Source organism: Loxodonta africana, chromosome 6 (assembly GCF_030014295.1).
Source record: "Loxodonta africana isolate mLoxAfr1 chromosome 6, mLoxAfr1.hap2, whole genome shotgun sequence".
In the NCBI taxonomy this organism is placed as follows: Eukaryota; Metazoa; Chordata; class Mammalia; order Proboscidea; family Elephantidae; genus Loxodonta; species Loxodonta africana.
The window spans coordinates 71,784,019-71,809,547 of NC_087347.1; the positions used below are offsets into that span (position 1 = coordinate 71,784,019).

General features: G+C 39.4%; 1 protein-coding gene across 1 annotated transcript in view; it reads left to right on the top strand.

The window, feature by feature from the left end:
- The first annotated feature begins 17,235 nt into the window (after nucleotides 1–17,235).
- Nucleotides 17,236–25,529, top strand: part of CHN1 (chimerin 1) — a 219,418-nt gene continuing 211,124 nt past the window's right edge. The window contains exon 1 of the mRNA XM_064286970.1: nucleotides 17,236–17,332. Coding sequence (XP_064143040.1) covers nucleotides 17,314–17,332 — 19 coding nt within the window. The 5' untranslated portion in view covers nucleotides 17,236–17,313. The remainder of the gene's footprint in view (nucleotides 17,333–25,529) is intronic.

Consider the following 25,529-nt stretch of genomic DNA (forward strand, 5'->3'; position numbering starts at 1 on the left):
GAGGTTATCTTTCTCCAATTTGCATTGTTCCTCAGAAGAAACACAGGAAACATAGGAAAACTACCCTAAGACAGCTGGTATTCCTTCACAGCTCAAAAGGTACTAGACACTTAAAACATGTTAAAGCCTAGGAGTCAGACTAACCTAACGTCATGGATTAAATTGTGCCCCCCAAAAATATGTGTATCAATTTGGCTAGGCCATGATTCCCAGTATTGTGTGATTGTCTACCATTTTGTCATCTGATGTGATTTTCCTATGTATTGTAAATTCTGTCTCTGTGATGTTAATAAGGCAGGACTCATCTATAAGATTGAGCCAATTTCTTCTGAGACATAAGAGACAAGTGAGCAGAGACAGAGGGATCTCATACCATCAAGAAAGCAGTGCCGGGAGCCGAGCATGTCCTTAGGACCCACGGTTTCTGCACAGAGAAGCTCCTAGTCCAGGAAAAGATTGATGAGAAGGACCTTCCTCCAGAGCTGACAGAGAGAGAAAGTCTTCCCCTGGAGCTGATGTCCTGAATTTGAACTTCTAGACTACTAGACTGCGAGAAAATAAATATCTCTTTGTTAAAAACAATCCACTTGTGGTATTTCTGTTATAGCAGCACTAGATGGCTAAGACACCCAAGTTCAGAAATAAAGGAATATAAATGATGTCACTCATGGATACAATGAACACTCAACAATGTTGTAGAGGAAAAAACATCACAAAGTTTAGTAAAGCAAAAAGAGTTTTATTCAGCATATATTCAAAAAGACAAAAGTGGGAAGTGGACAAGCATGCTGCCACAGCCATGTCTGCCCAAGGCCAGAGAATATGACAGAATAGACAGAAGAGGGAAAACGGACAAGCATGCTGCCACAGCCATGTCTGCCCGAGTTCAGAGAATACTACAGAGTCATCAGTATATATTAACACTACAAACTGGGCAAAACCATTGAAAGCTTCGCCTTTTCACAGATCAGTTAGAAACTGTGACCTTGCATCTGGAAGTGTGCCTCTCAACAATCGTTGGTACAGGTTTCAATAACGACAGTCAGGAGGGTCTTCATTGGTCCAACAAATTTCTATTCACTAAATGTTAATAGAAAAAGATAAGAATGGAAAGTCTTCTGTGTTCTGGCTTCTGTGAAAGGTTCCCTAAAAGAATTTTCCAAGATTATCTTAGCTATTGTCTTTATACCTCAGGGCACAGCTGATGTATCCTTTTGAGCCCCTGTTAGTTCTTGTGAGCCCAACTCCGGCTGGGTCACATTCTCTGTGCTCAAGGACAGGGAATAATGATCCAATACTAATTTCTAAATCAACAGGAAGCTGTTTATTCTACCTCAGTTTGGAATTTTAAAAATCTTACTTTTCTGTAAAGCAAATTTCATCCTGTCACTCATTTGCTGAAGTACCTATTATTTTTGACCCCTTGTAATTCCTGGGAGAGCAATGTCGGGGCATTCTGGTCATTAGTCAGCTGTCTTCCACAGGCACCATTACTCAGAGAGATTTGAGGGCAAGAGATGCAAGTTAACCTTCCCCTAGCACTCCTTGAATTTAGTCTAACTCTAATTACATAATGTGTCTTTCATTTGGTCTGACCAAAATATACTTAAAAAATTTCTTTCAAAATTCTTTGCGAAATGTTAAGTTTATAGCAAATGTTTTGTAAATTCATGTTGTTTATTAACCGGATTTCATCTTTATGTGTATCTGAGCTCCTGGTACATTATTATCATCAATAAATGTTTTGTGAAATGAATGAACGTTGAATTTTCTAAACTGGATTCAAATCAGAGTATCAACTCTAAACTCAATTTTTTATAGCAAAACGTTTGTTTATGGTATTAGGATAACTTTTACAGTAAAGGGTACTCAGTGAACAAATTAAACCAATGTGTACGAATATGCCAGTGGTGAAACTGTCTGTGGTTAAGCCTTTTTATGGAGAAAGGCAGCGTGCTCTAGTGAACCAAGCACTGGTGTTCGGAGTCGGAAATTTTGGATTCCAAAACCTGCCTGGGTTGTTCTGAGGTTTGTATGAGAAAATATATGCAAAGCACTTCACACCGTTCCTGGTACTTATTTTAAACTGGGGACAAAATTTATTAGAATTTTCTTTTGGCCATCTTTCTTGCCATCTCACCCTGTTCAACCCAGTATACCTTCTAAGGAAAGAGCCAGGTTTCTTGGCTTTTTTTGTGGTGTAGGATCAAGATAATGGGCAAAGAAAGACTAGAACTGAGAGGCAGGAGAACAGGGAGAAGGATTCCTCTTTGCTGAGCCAGTTCCTGGATCCCCTTAATAGTGACAAATTTAGGCAACGATTGAAGGTGAGAGAAGTAGATGGAAATCATAGAGGCCAATCTATATAATACGGAAACCCTGGTGGCATAGCGGTTAAGTGTCACAGCTGCTAACCAAAAGGTCGGCAGTTCAAATCTACCAGGTGCTCCTTAGAACTCTATGGGGCAGATCTATTCTGTCCTATAGGGTCCCTATGGGTTGGAATTAACTCAATGGCAACAGGTTTGTTTTGGTTAATCTATGTTATAAGAAATTAGGAAGGATGGATAGAAAAGAGCAGCAGGAAGGCCATATAGGCTGAGCTGTGGGAGAGAATTTGGGGGGTTTGAGCGTGCTCTGCTCCAGAACACTTGTGGGTATGACAGAAAAGCTGGGGGGGGGGGAGGTTAAGAAGAGTTTTGTGCAGTATAAGTTGGATTCTGTGATGGTTAAGGTTGTGTGTCAACTTGGCTGGGCCATGATCCTCAGTGGTTTGGCAATTATGATGTAGTTTGGCAGTCTTATGATGATGTGATCACCTCCACGATGAGATTTGATATAATGTGATTACTTCCATGATGGGATCTACTGTGAGTAGCTAATCAGTGGAAGGGGAGTTTCCTTGGGGGTGTGGCCTGCATCCAATATAGGTGGACTTTCTGGCAAGGCTTGTGGGATTTTCTTCGCTCTGGATTCTGCAGGGGCCTCCTGTTTGCCTGACTTCCATCTTGCCTGCTGATTTTGGGATTTGCCAGTCTTTATAGCCTGTGAGCCAGGCTGTCTGACTTGCTGATCTTGGGTTCACCAGCCCCTGTGGCTACATGAATCAGGAGACGCCTCCAGCCTGACCCATGGACTTGGGACATTATGGCCTCTACAACTGCATGAGCTATTTCCTTGATATAAATATCCCTCTCTCTCTATATATATATATGCTTTACTGCTTTTCCTTCTCTGGAGAACCAGCCTAAGACATTTGGTACCGAGAGTAGTTCTAGAGAAACAAAATTTTAAGGATGAATTCTCTAAACTGGTTTTTAAGTCTGGTTGGTCTTAAAGATGTTGATGACTCTGCTTCCAGTAGTAAAGAGAGCGCTGCCAATCCATGACATGAGGTGACAATAGAAATATGCAAAATATCACTACCAATGGATCAGGTGTTGGTGAAAGGTGAGGCTCTGGGTTATCATGTTTGATACCTTTCTACAATTTTGTCATAATGAGAAGCTGGTTGATTGGTCCTACTTTCACTAGACAACCTGGTGAAAAAAAGAGATGAGCTTAGGGCTTCAGGGTCAAAGCTCAAGTGCTGCATAAATGATTTGAAAATTTCCCGTTGCGCCTTGAAAGAAAGCCTTATTTTTTGTAGTAACAGAGCTGATATTGCCAAAAACCAAACCTAGAGCCTTATTGTAAGAGTGGCTGAATTACAACACCAGCTGAATTCTCAACCTTGAATAGTGTCTGAAGTTAAAGCAAAGGCATTGATTGGGAAGAAATGGAAACCTGAAACTTGGCATGGGGACTTCATACCACCAAAAAAGTAGCACCGGGAGCAGAGCGCGTCCTTTGGACCTGGGGTCCCTGCCCTGAGAAGCTCCCAGATAAGGGGATGATTGATGACAAGGACATTCCCCTAGAACTGACAGAGAAAGAAAGTCTTCACTGGGAGCTGGCACCCTGAATTTGGACTTCTAGCCTCCTAAACTGTGAGAGAATAATCTTTTGTCTGTTAAAGCCATCCGCTTGTATTTCTGCTACAGCAGCGGTAGTTAACAGATTCCCTGTAATACACTTTGTGAAATGCAAGTGGAGACTACGATTCCTTTCTAATTACTTTTGCCAGTTGGACTCTTTCTCTGAATATAACCCTATGTATAGATGAGAACATCTGGAGTCCTGGAATTTATTTATCTTATGATAAGCTGTATAGTTTTTAAACCAAAAAACCAAACCCATTGCTGTCGAGTTGATTCCAACTCATAGTGGCCCTATAGGACAGAGTAGAACTGTCCCCTAGGATTTCCAAGGAGTGGCTAATGGATTTGAACTGCTGACTTTTTGGTTAGCAGCTGTACGTACATTAACCAATTACTATTATTAGCATCACATCTAACCACTCCTGAATATTATTTTATGTATGTATATGCCTACAAAGTCTGCCAGCTCATCCGATATGACCATACTTGGAATCCCAGTTCAGGTTTAGCTGGAAATTCTAAAATATATAGAAAATAATTTTTCCTGGTGTTAAATCAATTATGTATTTTGCAAAAGATCCAAATTATTTCAAAATTGAATAACATGCTACCAAAACAAACGGCTAATTTAATGGAAAAAAAAAAATCAGTCCAACTGTTTGCTTGGCATCGAGTAAGCAAAAAAAAAAAAAAAAAAGGCACTGTATAAAATACTGATTACAATTTTTGTTTTCAACAGGTTGTGTTGGTGACTGTAGATAGTATGGGAAGCAAATATCTACAAGGCAAAAGAGGAGGGTGTTGCTCTTCCATTCGACAAGAAATTATTTAGTAAGAAGAGGACTGGTTGTACAAGACTTGGATCACTACTTTGAGAGAAAACTTGGCTTTTACAAAATACTGAGGAAGATAATCCACTGGGAGAGAGGAAGAGAACACACATTTGTTGAATGTCTGTCCACTCAGTGTTTTATTTAATCCTTGGAATGATCCTAAAAGGCTCACATGTGTTAGTTGCCTACCAGCTCCCTTTTTATTCCCCCAGATATACCCTAGTTTTTCTTTGGGAATTCACCTCAGCCATAAAATCTGAGAAAAGTCATTCACTGTGGTTCAGGGTAACTTATGATTGGCTTGTGTTCACCCTTCCTCCCTGGCTACAGCGATGCTTCCTGGATGGGCACATAATCTAATTCAGGCCAATGACAGGAGATACTCTAGGCCTTGTGCAAGACTGTCTCTTCCCTAGGATGGAGAGGTGGGACTACGTGATGTCTGGAACTTCTGAAGCCATTTTACCACCACAAGGGGAGAATATGGAGGTATACTGGTTGGGGGTTCCCGTGGTGTGTGAAGATAGTGAATGAGGAGATAGAGAGAAATTAGGTCCTTGGGGACATCCTTTGCACTGCAGGGTCAACCTTCCCTAAAGCTCAACCAGTCTCTGGGCTTTTCAGTTACAAAATCAATAAATTCCCTTTGGTTGCTTAAGCCAATTTATTTTTTTGTCAACTGCAACCAAAGGAGTCCTGATAGGATTCCTCCATTTTCCAGATGAGAACACTGAGGCACCAAAAGATAAAAACTTGCCCCAAATCACAGAGGTAGTGACCAGTGCTTTTCCAGATGTGCTGTGGGACTCTAGAAGTTCCAGAGGGGTACCTCATGATAATTCCTCACCCTCAACCCTGGATTGAACCAAAGCAGGTTCACTTCCATCTGTTTTATAGATTGTGGTTCCACTTAAGAAGAAACAAAAGGTTTGAGAAACTCTTTCTCCGTCATGCCTAAGGAATGGTTCCTAAATGGATGGCAGGGAGGAGGGTCTGCTCTACAACTAACCCATCCATATCTCTCTCTCTCTTTTTTGTAAATATATCTATCACACAACTTTTGCCAATTCAACTTTTTACAGGTGTACAACTTATTGACAGCTATTATAAAATCAGCTGTGCAATGCTACCCTTATTCAATGTGATTTTTCCATCACGGTTAACCAGCCATCTTCCCCTCTCCCTCTTGCCCCTGATAACCGTTAATAAATGTTCATCTCTAATCGTTTGTCTTTTCTTGTCTTTTTATATAAGTGAGGTCATACAATATTTGTCCTTTTGTGATTGACTTATTTCACTCAGCATAATGTCTTCAAACTCCATACATATCAAGACTTCGTTTCTCTTACTGGCTGAGTAATAGACCATCGTATGTATGTACGGCATTTTGTTTATCCACTCATCTGTTGATGGGCATTGAGGTTGTTTGCACCTTTTGGCTATGGTGAATAGTGCTGCAATGAATATTGGTGTACAAGTTTCTGAGTCTCTGCTTTCAAGTCTTCTGGGTATATACACAGTAGTGGAATTGCTGGGTCATTTGGTAGTTCTATTTCTAGTGTTTTGAGGAACTACCACACCATTTTCCACTATGGCTGTAGCATTTTGCAGTCCTACCAGCAGTGTATAAGAATTTCAGTTTCACCACATTCTCAACAACATTTGCTATTTTCTGTTTTTTCTTTTTTTTTTTTAAATCTCGGCCATCCTAGTCGGAGTGAAATAGTATCTCATTGTGGTTTTGATTTGCATCTCTTTGAGGCTAATGATGTTGAGCATCTTTTTAAGTGTTTGGAGGCCATTCAAAAGTCCTCTTTGGTGAAATGTCTGTTTAAGTCCTTTGCCCATTTTATAATTTTTTTTTCCTTTTTGTTGTTGTTAAGTTGTCAAAGTTTTATATATATTTTGGTTGTTAAGTTCTTATTGGATATATGGTTTCTGAAAATATTCTCCAAGTTGGTAACTTGTCTTTTCACTTTTTTGGTAAGTTTTTTTTTTTTTTTAATAATTTTTATTGTGCTTTAAGTGAAAGTTTACAAATCAAGTCAGTCTGTCACATATAAGCTTATATACACCTTACTACACACTCCCATTTACTCTTCCCCTAATGAGTCAGCCCGCTCCCTTCTTCCAGTCTCTCCTGTCATGACCATTTTGCCAGTTTCTAACCCTCTCTACCCTCCTGTCTCCCCTCCAGATAGGAGATGCCAATACAGTCTCAATGGTCCACCTGATACAAGTAGCTCACTCTTCATCAGCATCTCTCTCCAACCCATTGTCCAGTCTCTACCATGTCTGATGAGTAGTCTTCGGGGATGGTTCCTGTGCTGGGCCAACAGAAGGTTTGGGGACCATGACTGCCAGGATTCTTCTAGTCTCAGTCAGACCATTAAGTTTGGTCTTTTTATGAGATTTTGGGGTCTGCATCCCACTGTTCTCCTGCTCCCTCAGGAGTTCTCTGTTGTGCTCCCTGTCAGGGCAGTCATCGGTTGGGGCCAGGCACCAACTAGTTCTTCTGGTCTCAGGATGATATAAGTCTCTGGTTCATGTGGCCCTTTCTGTCTCGGGCTCATAGTTATGGTGTGACCTTGGTGTTCTTCATTCTCCTTTGATCCAGGTGGGTTGAGACCAATTGATGCATCTTAGATGGCCACTTGTTAGCATTTAAGACCCCAGACGCCACAGTTCAAGGTGGGATGCAGAATGTTTTCATAATAGAGTTTATTATGCCAATTGACTTAGAAGTCCCCTTAAGCCGTAGACCTCAAACCCCTGCCCTTGCTCCGCTGACCTTCTTTTATCCTGGAAACTTCTTTGCTTTTGGTCCAGTCCAGTTAAGCTGACCTTCCCTGTATTGAGTATTGTCCTTCCCTCCAGCTAAAGTAGTTCTTATCTACTAACTAATCAGTGAATAACCCTCTCCCGCCCTCCCCCCTCTCGTAACCACAAAAGAATGTGTTCTTCTCAGTTTATACTATTTCTCAAAGATCTTATAATAGTGGTCTTAAACAGTATTTGTCCTTTTGCATCTGACTAATTTCACTCAGCATAATGCCTTCCAGGTTCCTCCACGTTATAAATGTTTCACAGATTTGTCACTGTTCTTTATTGATGCGTAGTATTCCATTGTGTGAATGTACCATAATTTATTTAACCATTCTCCTTGGTTGCTTCCAGCTTTTTGCTATTGTAATGGTAAAGTTTTCTGATGAACGAAAGTTTTTAATTTTCATGAGGTCCCCCCCATTTTTTTTTTTTTTTTTTTGCCTTTTTGCTACTTGTGCTTTTGTTATTGGATAATCCTTTGCTAAAAGCTAAGCCCGGCAGCATTGCCCCTGCATTTTCTTCTAAGAATTTTATGGTTTTAGATTGCACGTTTAGGTCCTTACTCCATTTAGAATTTGCTTTTTGTATGATGTGAGGCGTGGATGGAAACCCTGGTGGCATACTGGTTAAGAGATATGGCTGCTAGCCAAAAGGCTGGCAGTTTGAATCCACCAGGCACTCCTTGGAAACTCTATGGGGGTAGTTCTACTCTGTCCTATAGGGTCGCTATGAATGGGAATTGACTCGACAGCAGTGGGTTTTTTTTTTGTTTGTTTGTTTGTTTGTTTTAGGCATGAATCCTGTTTTTATTATTCTACATGTGGAAATCCAATTTTTCCCAAAAGCATTTATTGAAAAGACTCTTCTTTCCTCATTGAACGGACTTAGCACCCTTGTCAAAAATCAGTTGACCCTAGATATGTGGGTTTATTTCTGGACTTTCAATTCTATTCCATTGGTCTGTGTGTCTATTGTTATACCAGTACCACACTGTTTTGATTACTGTAGCTGTACAATATGTTTTAAAATCAGAAAGGATGAGTCAGTCCTCCTTTGTTTCTCTTTCAACATTCTTTTGGCTATTTAAGGCCTCTTGCCATTCCTTATAAAGTTGAGGATTGGTGTTTTCCATTTCTATAAACAAGACTAGAGCCCTGGTGGCACAGTGGTTAAGTGATATCGCTGCTAACCAAAAGGTTGGCAGTTTGAATCCACCAGGCACTCCTTGGAAACCCTACGGGCAGTTCTACTCCATCCTATTGGGTCAGAATTGACTCGACAGCAATGGGTGTGGTTTTTGTTTTGTTTTATTAAGAAGACTGTTGGAATTTTGATTGGGATTGCACTGAATCTGTAGATCGTTTTGAGTAGTACTGACATCTTAAAAAAAAAAACAATGTTAAATCTTCCAATGTATGAACATGGAAGATCTTTCCATTTATGTAAGTCTTCTTTAGTCACTCTCAGCAGTTTTTTATAATTTTCATTGTATAAGTCCTTCACATCACTGGCTAGATTTATTCCTAGGTGTTTTATTCTCTTAAATGCTATTGTAAATGGAATCGTTTCCCTAATTTCCCTTTCAGATTTCTCATTGCTGGTGTAGAGATACCCAGCTGATTTTTGTTTGTTGATTTTGTACCCTGAAATTTTGCTAAATTCCTATATTAGCTCTAGAAGTTTTCTTGTGGACCCTTTGCAATTTTCTATATACAGGATCATATCCTTCACCAATAAAAATAATTTTACTTCTTTTTCAGCCCAGATGCCTTTTATTTCTTTTTCGTCTTTATGGCTAGTATTCTTTCTTTTTTCTAACTCTTTAAAGTTTAACCCCTCTCATTTTTCCAGGATGTCACAGGTTTTGACTGTTGTCTCCTGAGTCTGCTTGAAAGCTAGGCTCGCTCAAAATTTGGATAACAATTTTTAGAATTTGGTAAGAACTGCAGTAACAGTGGGTAGGGCTTGAACTAAGAGCCACTCTAACTCAGTTTCTTTCCCTTCAACCCATTCTACGCACAGATATAAGATTCGTCCTTCTGAAGGTCATCTCTGCCATACTACTATACAAATATTTGCTCTGGTTTCCCAATACCTGCACCAGTGGTCTCCAAAGGAGTGTGTGCATACCCAAAGGGGTAAGCAAGACCCCCATTGGGTGATAGGGAGAAAACATCAGAACTTTTAATTATAGTTATTGGTCATCTTAAAACATAGGAGAAAACAAAGCCTTACTGGTGTTTCGTATACAGATTCGCAGAGATTCTCTTCTCAGTTTGTATGTTAAAAAATCCCATGTCACCTGCATTATGAGCAAGTTATTTTTGGGGAAAAAATGAGAGTTCCACTATGGGGTGGGGTTAACAGAGGAGTTTTGATATATCTTTTCGCATTTGGCCTACTGCAACTTACTGCTGTTTTCACAGCGAAGTTAATTGCATTTATGGATTATATTATCTGTTTTTAACCCTCACCAAATGGACAACTGTCTTAAAAAGATCCTTGCAAAGAAACCATGCATTGAAAATCATACTAATAATACAAGCACAGGTAAAATTAAAAGAAATGGCAGAACTGACAAGGTAGAAGTTCTTCGTCAGCCACGTTATGCAGTAAAATAGTGATGATATAACAAGATCTGACTGGAAGTTGGCCAAAAACTTTGAAATTATCAAGAAGACTTCAAAATGCTACGTGCTCTTCATGCCCTTTCCTCAGACCTAAGCTCTACCTCTCCCTTTCTGTTTTCTGTTTGCCTAATTCCTGTCCATACCTCACAACACAGCTTTACCCTTCATGAAGCATTTCTCCATGTCATCAGCTGGAAATAATCTTTCTTTTCTCTGAACTCCCATAGGACTAACCTGTACCCTTCTTGTGGCACTTGTCATCGTCTCCTTTGCAAGTCTTATCTGTCCTCAGAAACTGCAATTTTTAAAGATCTGGATGCATGGTTGATTCATCATTGGCTCTTTTGCCGGAATCTAGCACAATGGCTGGTATATCATAGGTACTCAGTAAATACTTGTTGAATGAATGGAGAGCGGATGAATAAATTCCAACTGGTGCATTGTCTCAAATGTCTGCTGTAAGTTCTATTTTACAATATAAAGGAGCTTTACGAAAAATCCATCACAGGAGTAGACAAAGCTAGAGCCCAGATTGTGATTTTAATCATGGAAATACACTTCTCTCTTTTATCTCTGTTATTTAATCAGAGATTGTGTAATTCTCACTCAGAGTTCATAGCTATTTTGCTGATTTATAACTTGCAATGTAATCAACTTGAATAAGTCATCCTTGCTGTGAACACCCACAGTAACCAGGAAAACCATGGCCATGTTAGGGAGATTTGATTTGTAGCCAAATCCCCTTACATCCTCTTGAAGACAAAATCTGGCAGAAATCCAACTGCTCAAGTTAAATAGACATTTAGCCACACTGTGCATTAGATATGCCTGATGACCTCAGAAAAATACACTCAAATGGAAATGCTGGCTTAAAGGACCATAATATGATTGTAGTTCAGAACAAAAACTTTTACTTGAGAGCAGCGATGATCACTGCACTTTTATCTACCATGTATTTGAAAATATATTTGACTTTAAGCCTATAAAAAATCTCCAAAAGATCCGCTATACTATTTACCAGGAAATAAATATTTTTTTAAAACATGGATTCAAAACGAATTAAAAACAAATATTTTAACCCCTTTCTTTTGTCTGGGCCACGTCAAACCGGTGGCCATTTTGACATGATGTAAAAATAAACTCTTCCCATTGACAAATCTATCACAAATTAAAAAAAAAAAAAGGACCTGTGGCTTTCTAATCTGTGGTCTCATCACCTATTACTAAAATTTCCTTTTCAAGCTGAGAAATTAACAAGAAATCCGTCATCTTGTGTCAGAGATAGAAAATTTTCCATTCTCCATTTGAATTCCAAATTCCCCTCGCCTCACACCTGTGCGCCCACGCGCGCACGCCCACACGCGCGCACAGCCTCTATAAACGTACTTTCTTGTCACATTGAAAGGTGATAATAATAAGGGCTGGGCAGTATTTTCTCAATAATATGCCTTCCCAAATCTGTGCCTAACCAGCCAATAGCTGCCTCCCATTTTTGGATAATTTCAGTGAGATTATTTTCCACCACCATGTAGGGAAACTGAGAAGGTTTTCAATTCTTAAGAATTCTGAAGTAACTCAAATTGAGTTTTACTTCATTTCTAAGAACCAATATTACTCCTATGGATATAATTTAGGCACCCTTTGGTGGTCAACAGACCATGATTAAGTCTCCGAAACGTTAACTTGAGTGCTTTAAGTTTAAAGGTCAATTTTACAGGTTATGACATAAATATCTTTTTTTTTTTCCTAAATAGTTTTATGACCTAAATCCTTATGTTCCAGGCAAATGCTGCCTCAGTTACTGGTATGCATATGGCTTTGTCCTTTGAAGGTGCTCTTTGCAAATCGTGAAATGCTACATAAATATCCAGGAAACCCTGCTGCTGTAGTGGTTAAGAGCTGTAACTGCTAAGGGAAAGTTTGGCAGTTTGGATCTACTAGGTGCTCCTTGGAAACCCTATGGGGCAGTTCTACTCTGTTCTTTAGGGTCGTTATGAATCAACTCCAAGGCAAGTCGTTTTTTTGTTTGTTTGTTGTACAAATATCCAGTAAAGTATTAATTCAGAAAGCATGAGATAAAAGAGAAAAAAAAACTCAAACAGATGAAATGCTTGAGGAAATAATTTTTAAAAACAGACTAAAGCCACCTAACAAATTCACACCATGGAAACAAATATTTCATATAGGATAGTGTGATATGGCACATGTTGTGAATATTCTAAATAAATAATTTTAACATTTTAACTAATGTATCTGAGGAACAGAAAACATTTCTATCATATCAGCAGAAATACTCTGTAGTTTTTTCTTCAACAGCAAACTTCTACACTATTTTGGAAACTGTGTTAATAGCACTGGTATTCCTAGTGTTTAAAGCTGTGTTGATATGATAAAGTGCTATAATTTTAACTTGTTATTGTGAGGCAGAAACTGCCTCATTAATTTCTGCTTCATTCAAAACTGAGGAACAAATCACTGTTTACCAATGGAAATGGAGCTAAATGAGTAACAAAACAAAAACCCAGAACACTTGTGATAAGTCATTAGTTTAAAATGTGGAAAAAAAATTCCGTTGTCTAAGTTCTCTTTAGTCAACAAAACGTAAATAAAAATGCGAAACCATTTTAGTATGTTTGAAATGGATTGTTTAGTGCATACTTTTAGTTTTAATCCTATTAAACCTGAAAAAAATTATAAAGTGCTATAATTTTAACTTGTTATTGTGAGGCAGAAACTGCCTCATTAATTTCTGCTTCATTCAAAACTGAGGAACAAATCACTGTTTACCAATGGAAATGGAGCTAAATGAGTAACAAAACAAAAACCCAGAACACTTGTGATAAGTCATTAGTTTAAAATGTGGAAAAAAAATTCCGTTGTCTAAGTTCTCTTTAGTCAACAAAACGTAAATAAAAATGCGAAACCATTTTAGTATGTTTGAAATGGATTGTTTAGTGCATACTTTTAGTTTTAATCCTATTAAACCTGAAAAAGGTTTTTCTCTATACGATAAATATGTCATCATTAGTATAACATATTGTAGATGAAATAGCAGTATCAGTGTTTTAATAAAACTTGACTTCTTTTTTTTAAAATAATTTTTATTGTGCTGTAAGTGAAAGTTTACAAATCAAGTCAGTCTGTCACACAAAAACCCATATACACCTTGCTATTTTTTTTTTATGTACTCCCAATTACTCTCCCCCTAATGAGAAAGCCCGCTCTCTCCCTCCACTCTCTCTTTCGTGTCCATTTCGCCAGCTTCTAACCCCCTCCACCCTCTCATCTCCCCTCCAGGCAGGAGATGCCAACATAGTCTCAAGTGTCCACCTGATCCAGGAAGCTCACTCCTCACCAGCATCCCTCTCCAACCCATTGTCCAGTCCAATCCATGTCTGAAGAGTTGGCTTCAGTAATGGTTCCTGTCCTGGGCCAACAGAAGGTCTGGGGGCATAACCTCCGGGGTCCTTCCAGTCTCAGTCAGACCATTAAGTCTGGTCTTATGAGAATTTGGGGTCTGCATCCCACTGCTCTTAAAACTTGACTTCTTTATTACATTATGTATTTATAAAAATGTAAAATATGGCTCTTAGATTTACCAGATATACCAACACTTTAAATATATTGAACATTTAAATAAAAATGCCTTCTTTGTTTTATCCATAATCCAGTTAATGTAAAATTATCATAGAATGATATTTGAAAATATCACAGAAAGAAAGATAAATCTAAAAGGCACATTAGAGATAACCTAGATCCATTCCTTCATTTTAAAAATGAGGAAGATAAGAACCAGAATCTAAAGACTAATTAAGTAACACAGCAAATAAATCTGGCCCAAATTCTAGATGCTTGTGTGTTAAGCACAAAATTAAATCTTTGAATGAAAGCACAAATGTTCGGAAGAGCCAATTCATTCTTAGCCCCTTTTTATAAATAGTCTAAGGTACCACCCATAATAATCACCGCAAGTGGTGAACACCCTTCCTTACACTGAATCAGGCTATTACTTTATTTTCTGCCAAGTGAGAAAAGAAGCGCAGTCCATTTCTCACTGGATAATACAATATACAAAAATCAGTAACTGTTTCCAAGACATAGGACTTTTATCAAGTATATAAATTTTGGAGGGGCGTACAGAAAAGAAAAAGGGGTGTGTGTGTGTGGAGGTGGGGAGGATCCCCACTTTAGCTTACACAGCGTCTGCCATGAGGATTCACATGTATTTGGTCACAACTAGTGAAAAGCTGATCCAGTAACTAAAGCCAGTGATTCTGAGCACTGGATGGTTAATTTTTCTCTGACTCGTCCGCAGGGCAACCCCCCAAGGGACAGAGAGAACCATCCAGCTGAGGGAAACCTTGATGCTTTGGTATTCCTCTAACGGTTTAACAAAGAGAGAAAGGCATTTTTCCTCTCAGCATAGTTGGACGAATAGTTTTCAGAAGAGCCTGTAAACAAAGACTCTTTGGGACAAAATTCAATTACCCAAACTATAAGAAGACCCAAACATGCAAAAAGGCTGAGGACAGATATTCCTCCTTGCTACTTTGCTTGTAACACAAAACAGATTTTTTCGTTTCAAATTCAAACCATGCACCCTCTAAATTGATGGGGGATGGAGAGTGGGGGAGGTAGCCAGGAACGACAGAAGCCAAAGGTTTTCTACTAGTTCTGCCACTAAATAGGTGTATACATTTGGGCAAATCTTTTAACCACTGGCGCCTCCGTTTTCTTATCTATAAATAAACGGAGTTTGGTTCCTTCCTGTTAAAAATTCCATGGTTCTAATGTGAAAGGGTAAAAAAAAAAATTTTTTTTTTTTTAATTATAAATGCAAAAACTGTCTGAGATTACAAATGGCACCTGGGGGCTAACCTAGGGTCCTGAATAGCCCATAATCCCCCTGAATTTGTGTGGAAAAATATTGGTGAGTGTAAATATGTACATATGCATTTTTCCAGGAAGAGGGACAGTATTTTCACTAGAGTCTCAAAAAGGTTGAATAGACAGTGGTTGGGATAGTGAATAGAGACTTTTAGTCGCAATCTTTACATGGTTGTAGAATCTGTCCTGTAAGTTCTTCTGAGTTCCTCATTTATCTTCATGAGCTGTGTGTTTGTAATTTTCATGAGCAAAAGGCTGTTCAAAAGAATGGGGTTAAATAAAAATCAAGAGTCGTTTTCATTAAAAATTCAAAATTCTAAGAATTTGAAGATTTATTTTCCTATCAGTGGCTAACGGAGAGCCATTTTATTACGTCAGAAAATTTCCAGAATATAGCATCTTAAACATTTGACCATTCCTGTTAGATTATTTCAATATTTTTTTCCTTGTGTTAACTGACTTCAAACAAAAGCCTTGGCTCCTCCTTCCAAACCACTTTCCTTTTTCTTCTGATGCTTAAATCGTCTATGAAATAATGATGATGAATTAACTGTGCTTCTATTGAAGTAGTAATTTTCATTTTTATAAGGACTTGATCACCAGGATAAATTAAATAGAAGACATTTATATAATATTCTGGAAATAATCAGTTGAAAATTGTAGAGAAGAGGAAAATAATATTAGAGAACCTGAGGAACTGAAAGAGGAAAGGTGCATGTAGGCGGAAATGAGAACCAAAGAGAAAACAGACATGATCCCCAAGCAGAGACAAACAACAAAAAATATTAACAGGGAACAAATACAGCAACTACAGAATACTGAATTTTTGAATACATGAAATGAAAAAGATCAAACACATCATAACCGAGCTTTTCAAGAACATCTTTTGGTTGATAATCTCAAGGTGTTATATGGCTCCTCATTAATTAAGGCAAAGATAGAGGCAAGGAGAGAATATCGCAGAAAGATGTTGCCGGTGATTATCAGATAAATACAAAAAGCTCAGGGGAACAGAACAATCTTTTGTGGTAAGGGAGAAGAGCCAATCAGTGAAAAATGCTGATTTTTCCAGTGACAGTATCAAAGAAGAATAATGTAAAAGGAAGAAAATGAGTTTTAAGCATTGGCCTTTTACGAAATCATTTTAAAGTAATCCCAGATGCTTTTTAAACGACTCTTGTTTCCTCACACGTAACACCCTGATCGGAACTAGTAGTGGCTCCTAAATCCAAATTGAAAAGAAAGCAACATTCAGTGTCTCTTCTGCTCCGTGCTCCCTTCTCGAGTCCTGCAGCTTTAGGTCACTAGCTCCACAATGTCCGCTAAGCCGAGGGCCCCAGGAGAAGAAATGTATCCTCAAACGAACCCAATCCCTGGACGACCCTGCCTGAGTCCTTTTTTCATGGAGCATCCTCCTGTGACTCTTTCTCCTACGCGTAACAGCTCAGCTTGTCTCCTTTCTGCGCCTCCCCAAATCCCATTCAAAAGAAGCCAGAGATTGCGCTAAAGGGCGCACCGCCCCCGCCCCATCCCGGGTCCTGGCGGCGGTCTGACGGTCTAGAGCTGCTCCCCGCTGGCCGGGGGAGGAGGGCCGCGCGCCCCCGCGCCCCCGCGCGCGCCTGTTGCTATGGGAACGCATACGGCTCGGCCGCCCGGAGGGGCAGGCGGGAGGAGGTGAAGCGGGTGATCTTGTGGGAGACACTATCGCAAGATGGCGTCTGCGAGGCCGCGGGATGCGGAGTGAGCGCGCCCCGCCGGGGGCACTGCGAGGCTGCTCCACTCCTGCCGCCGCCGCCGCCACTGCGGCGCCGCCTCTCCGCCTGCCATTGCGCGGCGGCCGAGCCTCCCTGTCTCGCAGGTACCGCCGCCTGCGCGCACGCTCCGCGTAGTACACAGATGGCAGCGACAAGTGCCGGCTAGCTGAGGGCTAGCGGGTATCTGGGTGCGCCTGACAATAACGCCTGAATAACTTTTCTTGCAGCGGCCCCCTGCGTCCCGGCCTGCAGCCTCGCTGGTTGCCAGCGCCCCGCCACGCCCCTCCGGCGCCCCGCTCCCTCCGAGGTGTGAGCGTGTCGGGCCAATGCAGTGATCTCCGGCCAGCCTGGGAGGAGCGCGGGGATCGCCGGCGGCCGCAAGCAGACGGCAAGCGCCTTTACAATGGCTCTGACCCTGTTTGGTAAGTGCAGCCCTTTGCCTGCACCGTCGCAGGTGGGGCCACGCCCCGGGGCTCGGGGACTGGTGGGCCGGGGGGGGGGGGGGCCCGTGGGGTCGGGGAGGGGTACGCCGCGCGCGATTTCGGGCGTGGGTCGGGGTGGTGGCGTTCGGGCTCCTAGGGCGCCGGGCTCGCTCCCTCGCGCCTCTCCCATTGTTTCCTCTCTCCAGGCAGGGCCGATGGGCGTGTGCTCCCCTTGCCAATTCTGGGCTGAGAAGCTGTAGAGTTCTATGTGTTTTGTAAACGTAAAACATCTGTAAGATGCCAAGTTGGGAGAGAAGTTAGCTGATTGTTTGCAAACCTACGTTCTTCTAGTAGGTAAATAAAGATCCCGGAAAGTTTATTTATTTTGACCATGATGTCTATTGCATCCCCATCCTCCCTGGGATTGCCAGACGCATGTGCTGCTTCCTGTTGGATTGTTGGAGAATTTTTTGGACGCGTCTGTTCCTTTGGAAACAGGAATAAGCGGTGAACTTAATATTTGTAACAATTGAAAATATTTGCTCTGACGAGTGAGAGCAGACAGAAGAAAGTTGGTTACTGGGAAATAACTGTACTCCTAAGCATATCTTTGAACATTAAGAAAAAATGTTGCTTCTGTGCGGTAATTACTTTAGCTCTATTGTTTTAGTGGTTAATACTTAAAGATGTGTGTGTGTGTTTTCCAGAGTGCAGTGATAATGTGTTCGGAAGACAGACTGAAAAGATAGTGTTTCATTTTACAAAATTGACTGTGGTACTTAGGTACCTCGCTTTAAGAAAATCTGTGAAAATTTAAATGTTCAAAGTATTCAAATTTTCAAAAAAAGTGGAGTACAATTATATGTAACTGATAGCCACAAGGACGATCTTAAGTAAGTTACTCACAATATCAAGTTTCCAGTTAAGTTTTAATTACATCATTTGGTCAAGCACATTATAGGCATCACATACCAGAAATGCCCTTTTGATGTAAATAGCTCACAGTGAATCAAGCTGCTAGAATCAGAGTTAACTTTATTTAACCATCTTATTTTATAAATTAAAATTAGACTCAGAGAGGTTATTTCCCAAGGTTTCACAGCCCATTTGTGACAAAACTCAACCGAGAACAGAATTTGCCAGTCTTAAGTCTGGGGCTGTTTTTACTACACCTAGACACCCAAGGTATTGGAAATGACATTTCTTCTTGTTGGTTCTCCAACGGTGCTTAAAAAAAATTTTTTTTTCATCATTCACTGAAAGAGATAATAAAAATCTTGCTGTTGTTTTCCAGTATCTTGTATCAAATCTCCATTATCTGGTAGAAGGGTGTTCCTTAAATGTGGACTTTTTTATACAAAAGTTAGAAATGGTGGAAGGCTTTATTCATAGTTGGTATTTTCTTTTGAAGGAACATTTATCTTGCACTGTTGTAGCTAATACATAGCAGTAAGATTTCCAGAAGTGTGTTTCTCTTTAAAGCTGTTTCTGACTAAATTAATCTTCCTATTAGAGGTATGTTCTGCATTTTCTAGGTTTGTTTTTAAAGGTAAGGTTTACAAGCCAACTGCTTCCCAGAATAGTGGTATTCCCAGTGAATAAAACAGATGCATTGGGAAATAAAATAGATGAACTGGGGACAGAGGGAGTGTGTAATCATGCTTTTTAAAAGGATTCCTAAATTTTAAATCTTTTAACTGCTAAAAGTGGGGATGGGAAAAAGAAGAGCATGGAATTTGACCTCTAGAAGTAAACTTCAAGAAACTACAACTACCAGATAGAAATAAAGTATCTTTAACATTTTATAGTCAGCCTATGGAAAAATAGATTAGTTTATAGCATTTAATGTGGTTACAATTTTTAGGAACATTTATCTGTCACAAAGCAAAGCACAGCTGCGTGCAGAGGCTGTTTTTTAAGCGGTGATAGAGCAGCAGCTGTTCTCCAAAGTGTGATTGCAGACCACTCATCAGTCATCTGGAACGCCTGTTAAAAATGGAGACTCCTTTGCTTGAAGACCTATAGACTGCCTTCGAGAACCATTGCATTACATATAAATAAAAGGAGATTTGATCAAGCTTGTTCAATTCAGAATAACCCCCCCCCCAAAAAAAAACCCAGTCTCGTAGCAACCCTATAGGACAGAGTAGAAATTCAGAATAGCTTTTTATATATGTTAAGAGAAGTACCCAGGGGTAATTCATATCCCTTTATATTACTCTTTTTTTTTTTTTTTAATTATTGTGGTGAGAATATACACAACAAAACGTTCGGCAATTCAACAATTTCTACATGTATAATTCAGTCACATTGATTACATTCTTCATGTTGTACAACCATTATCACCGTCCTTTTCCGATTTATTTTGTCCATTAGCATAAACTCAATGCCTCCTAAGCAAAAACTGTCCCTTTCCTACTTGCCCCAACCACTAATAATCTTTGGTTTACTATACCAAAAAAAAAAACAACCCCTTGTGTTGGAGTCGATTCCAATTCAGAGTGACCCTGTATGTCGGAATAGAACTACCCTATAGGGCTTTCAAGGCTGTAAATCTTTACAGAAGCAGACTGCCACATCTTTCTTCCTCAGAGCAGCTGGTGAATTCGAGCCACCATCCTTTTGGTTAGCAGCCAAGTGCTTAACCAGTGCACCACCAGGGCTCTTTGGTTTCTATAAAAAAAAACCCATTGCCCTATATAAAATGCTTATTTCATATAAGTGAGATCGTACAGTATTTTGTGACTTATTTCACGCAACATATTATCTTCAAAAGTTCATCCATGTGTGGTGTGTATCAGGACTTCATTTCTCTTCTATTTACTCTTAATGACCACCTTAGAACATTCAGAGGAACAATGAGATAATAAACTCTATGAGATGGTGGTGAGGAGAAGGTAGGGACAAGAAACCAGACAAATGTGACTTACCAATTATGAAGGTTAGAGCTCAGCATAGTTTGGTACCAAAAGCTCCCCAGAATAGCCACTGAGGGAACACTATTTTGTGTATGTTGGTTGTGTTAGTTGGTTTAGACCAGCCAGCAATACAGTCTAGTCTAGTTTTTTGCTTTGTGTTTTGCATTTTCATTCAGGCTTTTTATAAATGTAAAGAGTGTTCATTTTGTAGAAAGTTAATGAAAGTTAGCTTGGTTTTAGAAGGTGAAAGCCTCTGAATTGCCTAATTTTACATTTATATAGTTTTTTCCACTTGTTAAAAACATTGTAGACACTCAGTAAAATACCCATCACATTAAGCTGAAGAGTGTCCTATCTCTCATCCTCACTATTAATCACCTTTGCTGTTTAAAAGAATATTTTTAATGCAAATTTCTGTTTTATTCTGTGTTCGAAGAACCAGACCCCAATCATTCCTGATTTTACAGTTTCATTTGGGAGTTAAGAAGTGTGCGTTTTTGTAAGCTCAGGAATTTGTAAGCATTTTTCTTCACCTTTCAGATGCCCTACTTCTCAATTATCAGCTTTAATATAAATACTTTTTAAATCCCCAAATCTTAAAAATTATACAAATGCAGTTTACTGTATGCTCACTAACCTTGCTCATTCGTTCAATAAACACAGCAGTGTACAAAAGACACAGCCTCTGCTCTCATAGAGTTTACATGCTGGTGGCCCTTCCGAGTCTTTTTCAGAACAGTAGTGGATGTACCTCACTACCTAGTTGCATAAAGGCTCCCTTAGAACTTCCCCAGTAGAGCAGCACGTGTTCTCAAATACTTGCTGGGATAGAAGGAAAGCCTCAGGTCATCTAATTTGGGACTTGTCAGCTGGAGTATCTGACGCATTGGCCACAGCAGTAGAGCCCTAGTTGGCATGGCTGGGTGAATAAGTATTCTGCCAGGTTATCCCTTGGCAGCGATTTCTGTCATGTATAGCTAAATGGGGCTGTGGTTTACAGCCCAGACCAGCAGATAAGACGGAGAACTCAGTGACAGTTCAGCTGGGCTGACCGAACTCTAAATAAGTCTCTCCTCTGTTTGGGTAGAATTAACTTTGTCATTTCCCAAACCCCTCCACCTCCTTTTTTTCCTTTTTCCTCTCGTAACTCTTTGGTCACTACCATCATTGCCTTGTTCTTTGCTGTCAAATCAATTCTGACAGCCACTCTCTATCACAGAGTAGAACTGCCCCGTAGGGTTTCCTAAGGAGTGACCTTTACAGCAGATTGCTAGGTCTTTTCTCTTGCAGAGTAGCTGCTGGACAAACTACTGGCCTTTTGACTGACTGAGTGCTAAACCGTTCTACCACCAAGGCCCCTTATCACTGCTATCATGACCTCTAATACTTGTTGAACTGACTGTAATTTCCCACCAGCCTTCCTCAGACCCTTCTACTGCCATGAAAACATATTCAGTATCCTACTTTAATTGGTATCTCTCACTACTCTGACGTACCTACCTGTGACCATCTTTGTAGAGCTCCTTTGTAGCAGTTAATAGCATATTCTTTGTGAGACAATTAGGAAATGTTCTGTTTTCCCATATGACTGCCCTGAATTAAAAGTATATGTTAGTGTAAATTTCTGTTCTATTCTGTGGTCTTAAAAAAAAAAAAAAGTCAGCTGAACATTTTTAGTGTGATTTATTTAACCAAAAACCGATTGTATCAGAAACTCCCACTTGAATACACTCTCTGATGACATTTTAGAATTTCAGATGTTGTTCACCAGAGAAAATTAGAGGGAGTTACTTAAGTAGCAGTGTTGTTCAGTGGTGAGAGCCCAGTTACGCTTCTGAGAATGTTCTCTCCTTTCAGCTGTCATTAAAATTATCATCCTCATTTAAATACCCTTCCGTAGTCCCCCTTTTGTTGGTGGCAGAAACTTAATATTTCAGCTTTAAAATTTGTCTATTAATGTTTGGAGATCTGGTACTCTGTAACAGATAAAAAATTATAGTTGTTATAACTCAGTCACCATCTGTATACAGTGCAGAAGGAATGCTGGTGATGCAATCTTTTGAGTCACATCTGCCCCTGTAAATAACTACCCTATAAGCACCAGCTTTTTTTTTTTTTTGAAACTGCTTAATCTTTGGTTATTTTTTTTTAATAACGTTTTATTGTGTTTTCTGTGAAAATTTACATAGCAAATTAGATTCCCATTTAGCAGCCTAATCTTTGAAGATAGAAAATAGTGATATGTGTAGTTACAAAAATTTGACATAAATGTCAAGATAAGAGTTTCAGTTTCTTTTAGGTGGGTGTTTCTCAGCCTTTTTCATTATTTACCCACTCCCAGGAGCCTTTTTAGACATTTTAATCCCTAATTGTCCCTCCTCTGTGAAATTTTAGTACCACAGATACACTATATCTGATTACAAACCCATTGCCATCGAACTCATAGTGACCCTATAGGACAGAGCAGAACTGCTCCATTGGGTTTCCAAGGAGCGGCTGCTGGATTTGAACTGCCGACTTTTTGGTTAGCAGCCAAGCTCTTAACCACTGCGCCACCAGGGCTCCTTGTATCTGATTATAGATGGTATATATCTGTACTGCATACATTAAAAGGGAAACCCTGGTGGCGTAATGGCTACTAACTCTGTGGAGCAGTTCTCCGTCCTATAGGGTCACTGTGAGTCGGAATCGACTCGACAGCAGTGGGTCTTATACATTAAAAGAGTAAGATGTTTTTGACCCCAAGAACCAATTTTACCTCACTGGGGGCAATATCACCCTATTGAGAATGCATCTTTTATACTATGCTAAAGCAATCATAGGAGAATTAGCTAGGCAGAAAAATACTGTTTGGCCCTACTTTGTATGTCATATAATAATAGTTGTGAAAGAGGGACATTAGAATAATAAATTATACACTTTAGATCAGATTGGTTTAATTTAAGAATTAATTGTTTGCTATCATCTTGACAGCAGCCATGGTAAAGAGTAGCTTGCTGGGGCTAGGGGTGTGTGTAGTTTTTCCCCGAAGTCCATCTAATAATATCCTATACAAGGACAGTTGATATTTTCTCAGTTTTATGCAAAGTATGAATCACAACATCTTGAGAAAACTTTATTTTTATTTAACTGCAGTATACAATCTAAATGAAATCACTGAACTTTCTGTGCAAACACCTCAAGCCTGGCCTTACAACCAAATTATCAGCTGTGAGTCATTCTTAAATAAAAAGCGATTCCCATAAAAGCTGATTTTTATTGATCAATATAATTCCGTTATCTTTAAATAACAAGGTAGGAAGAGACTAAGAAAACAGGATGGTGTGACTTTTTTTACATTGAAAAGTAATAGTGAATAAACACATCTGATGAAATAAACTTATAAATATACACTCCTAATTTTGCTCCTTATTTTTAAAACACAGATTGAATACTTTGTGAATATACTGAAAACCACTGAATCGTACACTTTAAAAGAGTGAATTTTATAGTAGATGAATTATATCTCAATAATGCTGTTAGTAGTTAAAAAAAAAAACAAAAACCTAAGCTTAATAAAAAGACCAGATTGAATAGAAAGAAAACTTACTTCAAGCTTCTTATTCACTTGAAGTGTTAAAAAAAAAAAACAAAAACAAAAAACTAAAAGAATGGTTTTATATCCAGGAACCTTCTAGAACTTTTCCCTCTTTTAGAAAGTTCTCCCCCTGCCCCGGGACAAAAAAAAAAAAAATTGATGGGTAAAAAATTATTCTACCTGATCTGAATGATTCTTTTAAATTTAGAATAAATAGTAAACACTTCTTGGAAAGAGTTAAAGCCAACAATTGAGTAATGTGTGGAAGAAGGAAGGATGAGTAACACCAGGCCTATTGCCAACTGCTTAGTGGTATGGCACTGGGCCACCTTATTGTTTTCAACCCAGCTGCACTGAAGGTTGGTCCTTTCCCTTTCCACTCTGACTTTTTACCTTTGAATTTCATTGGACTGCTTGGTACTTAAGTAGATTTTTATGACTACAAACTTGATATTTGAAAGATATAAAACGTCCTCCTCTTTAAACTGCTAATCCTTTCTGATTTCCCCATTTCTGCCATTAGCATCTTATCTTTATCCATTACAGCATATTCTATCTTGTACTTTTTATGTAGAACATTGTTATTTTTTCTAAGTCCTTAATTGCTGTGAAATTACTTTGGCAGAGACAATTTTAGGATTTGAAGTGGCTCATGCTAAGTACCACAGACGGCAGGTAAGTGCTATAGGTGTTCGTTTGAGGGATATGGAAACATCTGCCTGACTGAAATGTTTCCCCTGCAGGCCTTTCACAGTGAACGCACTTTACACCATTACGTTAAAGTGTGGTCTTTAGCATATTACCTTATGAGAAGTGTCATGGATTGAATTATGTCCCCCCAAAATATGTGTCAATGTGGCTAGGCCATGATTGCCAGTATTGTGTGGTTGTCTACCATTTTGTGATCTCATGATTTTCCTGTGTTTGTAAATCCTACTTCAATGATGTTAATGAGGCAGGATTAGAGGCAGTTATGTTAATGAGGCAGGACTCAATCAACAAGATTAGATTGTGTCTTAAGTCAGCCTCTTTTGAGATGTAGAAGAGAGAGGCAAGGAGAGAGAGGGGACCTCATACCACCAAGAAACAAGAGCCATGAGACTAGCTCATCATTTGGACCTGGGGTCCTTGCGCTGATAAGCTTCTTGACCAGGGAGGATTGATGACAAGGACTTTCCCCCAGAGGCAACAGAGAGAGAAAGCCTTCCCCTGAAGCTGGTACCCTGAGTTCAGACTTCTAGCCTCCTAGACTATGAGAGAATAAATTTCTCTTTGTTAAAGCTATCCACTAGTGGTATTTCTGTTACAGTAGCACTAGTAGATAACTAAGACAAGAAGTATCACACTAAATATAGATTTAAAAATAAAACCCAATTACCATGCTCCACAGGGTTTTCAATGAATGATTTTTTTGTTGTTGTTTTGGTAAAGGATATGACAAATATAATTTGCAACAACACAAATAATAGCTAAAAAATATGTGTATGGTTACACAAATATGTATATAGGCATATGTGTATATGGGTATGAATAGCGTGTAGTAGTTAAGAGCTCCGACTGGCAACCAAAAAGTCGGCAGTTCAGATCCACCAGGTGCTCCTTGGACACCCAATGGGGCAATTCTACTCCGTCCTATAGGGTTGCAATGAGTCGGAATTGACTTGATGGCAGTGGTTTTTTTTTTTTGGTTTATGTGTGCGCA